Source organism: Salvelinus sp. IW2-2015, unplaced genomic scaffold (assembly GCF_002910315.2).
Source record: "Salvelinus sp. IW2-2015 unplaced genomic scaffold, ASM291031v2 Un_scaffold9916, whole genome shotgun sequence".
Taxonomy (NCBI): Eukaryota; Metazoa; Chordata; class Actinopteri; order Salmoniformes; family Salmonidae; genus Salvelinus; species Salvelinus sp. IW2-2015.
The window spans coordinates 7,050-9,933 of record NW_019951174.1 but is presented as its reverse complement, the minus strand read 5'-3'; the positions used below and the strand labels follow the sequence as shown (position 1 = coordinate 9,933).

At 42.1% G+C, this 2,884-nt stretch overlaps 1 protein-coding gene across 1 annotated transcript; it reads left to right on the top strand.

Moving 5' to 3' along the window:
• Nucleotides 1-947: 947 nt before the first annotated feature.
• On the top strand, nt 948-2,876 carry LOC112079855 (protocadherin gamma-A11-like; the record flags this gene model as incomplete). Its single annotated transcript, XM_024145669.2, has 1 exon — nt 948-2,876. A coding segment is annotated over exon 1 (1,774 nt), but the record flags the coding sequence as incomplete, so codon positions are not given.
• Between the last annotated feature and the right edge of the window lie 8 nt (nt 2,877-2,884).

Sequence of the window (2,884 nt, the reverse complement as noted above, 5' to 3'; positions counted from 1 at the left end):
AACCAGACTCCCCACTAGAGGTGAGTGTGTTGGAGATAAAACAGTATTGCTCATTGTGTTGGAATATATATTTTCAATACTTTTTCAAAGTGTCCTTTGTAACCATTTTACCTATTGTGCCTACTTAATATTTCTGCGGTTAACAGTATTTGTTCAAACCAGCTGTTAGTTGTGGTTAGTAGTTAGTAGTTGTGGTTAGCTTTGGCTTTTATAGAATTTCACTGCCACTTGAGTTTTTAGACTGTGGTTTCGACGTTAGCAAACTAATAGCTGCAATAGAAGCAATTACTTGTTTATTGGTTAGTTTTTGCTTTTAAGGTATACCTACTGATTTGTTTTCATCACAATAGCAGCAATGTGGGCTGTGTGGCCATTTCAGCAACACTCTCTGTGGACAGCGCCACTTCTGTCTTGATCTCAGCGGAGGTCTGCTCTGCTCGCTCACACTGCTCTCCTTTGTTCCAACGGCAGTGTTATGACAACGAGTCACTATGGAGTCCCTTGAGCAGTGTTAACTGCTTGTCAATAACCAACCCACTTTCGTACTGAATATGTTGTTCAATAATGCTTTGGATGGTGGATCCACGGAAATGTTTTTACGCACGTTCGAATCTATTGCTAAGAGGATAGTGTAGCATAATTTAGTATCAAATTATTGCTATTTGCCTTACTGGTCCAAGTATTATAGTCATTTAACGTTTAATTTATTTAGATTTCACCTAGCACAGGGGTTTTCAACTAGCTATTTGAAATATTTTGGGAACAAATTAGTGCTGTAAATTGTTGAATATTTTCTAKGTTTTTACCGATTCAAATATAATGTGTGTTCATTTTTTGGACTCTGAGAGCCGCTGTTGATCAGTGAAATAGTTTATGTACAGTGTTGTCAATCTGTAGGGTCCCTATCACTGCGCTTTACTTGAGGAGAGGGAGAGACTGCGCTTCATATGAGGTGGGGCGCGACAGAGAGACACTCGCTCTGATCTATACAGATATCGAAAGAAGACGGTGAAAATAGCCTGGATTTAAATAAGTCAAATATCGCTCTTCTATTAGTTGATGATAAAAGGAATAATTCTGTTGGATCTATTATTTGTTGGCTATGGCATTGGAAGGATTCCTTCAACCTAAATTCTTAAAATGGCGTTTGTGCTGTGGACTGCGGTGGCAAGTACTTATTTTCCTCCTGTATTTCAGTCATATTGTGAGTGGTCAAATCCGGTATTCCATTCCCGAGGAGATGAAGACAGGTTCTCTTATCGGTAACGTAGCTCAAGACCTGGGGTTAGATCTGAAAAGGCTCCGAGCGGGAGGCTGCCGAGCGGGTCGGGCCCGTATCGTGACAGGAGAAAGCATTCAGTACACAGAGCTGAAGACAGACAAAGGGATTCTAGTCGTGAGTCAGAGAATAGACCGAGAACAGATTTGTGGTGATATCACACCGTGTAGCTTCAGCTTCGAAATYATTCTAGAACATCCAATGGAGCTTCATCACGTTACTATAGAAATCCTGGACATTAACGATAATTCTCCAATATTTAAGAAAAATAATATAAATTTAGAAATCAGTGAATCCGCTGTTATTGATGCGCGTTTTGCGTTGGCCAGTGCAGAGGACTCTGATGTAGGATCTAATGGCCTACAGGAGTATGTTTTAAGTTCAAACGATAATTTCATTCTAAAACAACATCCAAATGCTGATGGAAGAAAATATGCAGAGATGGTCCTCCAGCAACCGTTAGATAGAGAAAAGCATCCTCGTCTCTCTTTAAAGCTAAGCGCTGTAGACGGTGGAAATCCGCAGAGATCTGGCACAGTAAATATAGAGATCACTGTCCTCGATGCCAATGACAATGCGCCCGTGTTTAAACAGTCAGTGTACATGGCTACTGTGATGGAAAACGCACCGAAAGCCACATATATTACCACCGTAAATGCCAGTGATGCAGACAGCGGGACGAATAGTTTTATTGTATACTCTATTTCAGACATGAATGGTGGTCTTGCTGATGTGTTGACTATCAATGAAACCACAGGCACTATATCCGTTTCAGGGTTGATTGATTACGAAAAAGAGAAAAAGTTTGAACTGAGAATAGAAGCAAAGGACCAGGGAGGCTTAACCGATTCGAGTAAAGTTATTGTTGAGGTCATTGACAAAAACGATAATGAGCCTGTTATAAGCGTCATGTCATTCACGAGTCCGATTTCTGAAGACTCTCCTCCCGGTACAACCATCGGTATCATCAACGTTAAAGACATTGATTCAGGTGAAAACGGACATGTGAGCTGTAGCCTAGACCAAAACATCCCATTTAAGATCAAATCTAATTTAAGAAATTACTACACCTTGGTAACCGATGCTATTTTAGACCGCGAGAGCGTGTCAGAACATAACATAACTGTAGTCTCCACGGACGCAGGGTCGCCTCCTCTCTCAAGTAAGAGAACCTTTCACCTGAAGGTGTCCGACGTCAACGACAACGCCCCAGTGTTTCCACGGCGCGTGTACAACTCTTATATCGCAGAGAATAACTCTCCAGGCGTCTCTATATTTACTGTTAGAGCTAAAGACACCGACTCCAATCAAAATTCCCGTATTTACTACATTCTGGAGGATACTGACGTCAACGGGGCTCCTGTGGCTGCTTATGTTTCGGTAAATGCAGAGAGTGGGGTTATACACGCGGTACGCTCCTTTGATTACGAACAAATCAAACAGCTTACACTCGTGGTTAAGGCGCAAGATGGAGGCTCTCCTCCTCTCAGTAGCAATGTGACTGTGAAATTAATGATCCAGGACCAGAATGACAACGCGCCTCAGGTTCTGTACCCAGTCCAGACTAGCAGCTCTCTGGTGGCTGAAATGGTGCCTCGTTCAGCA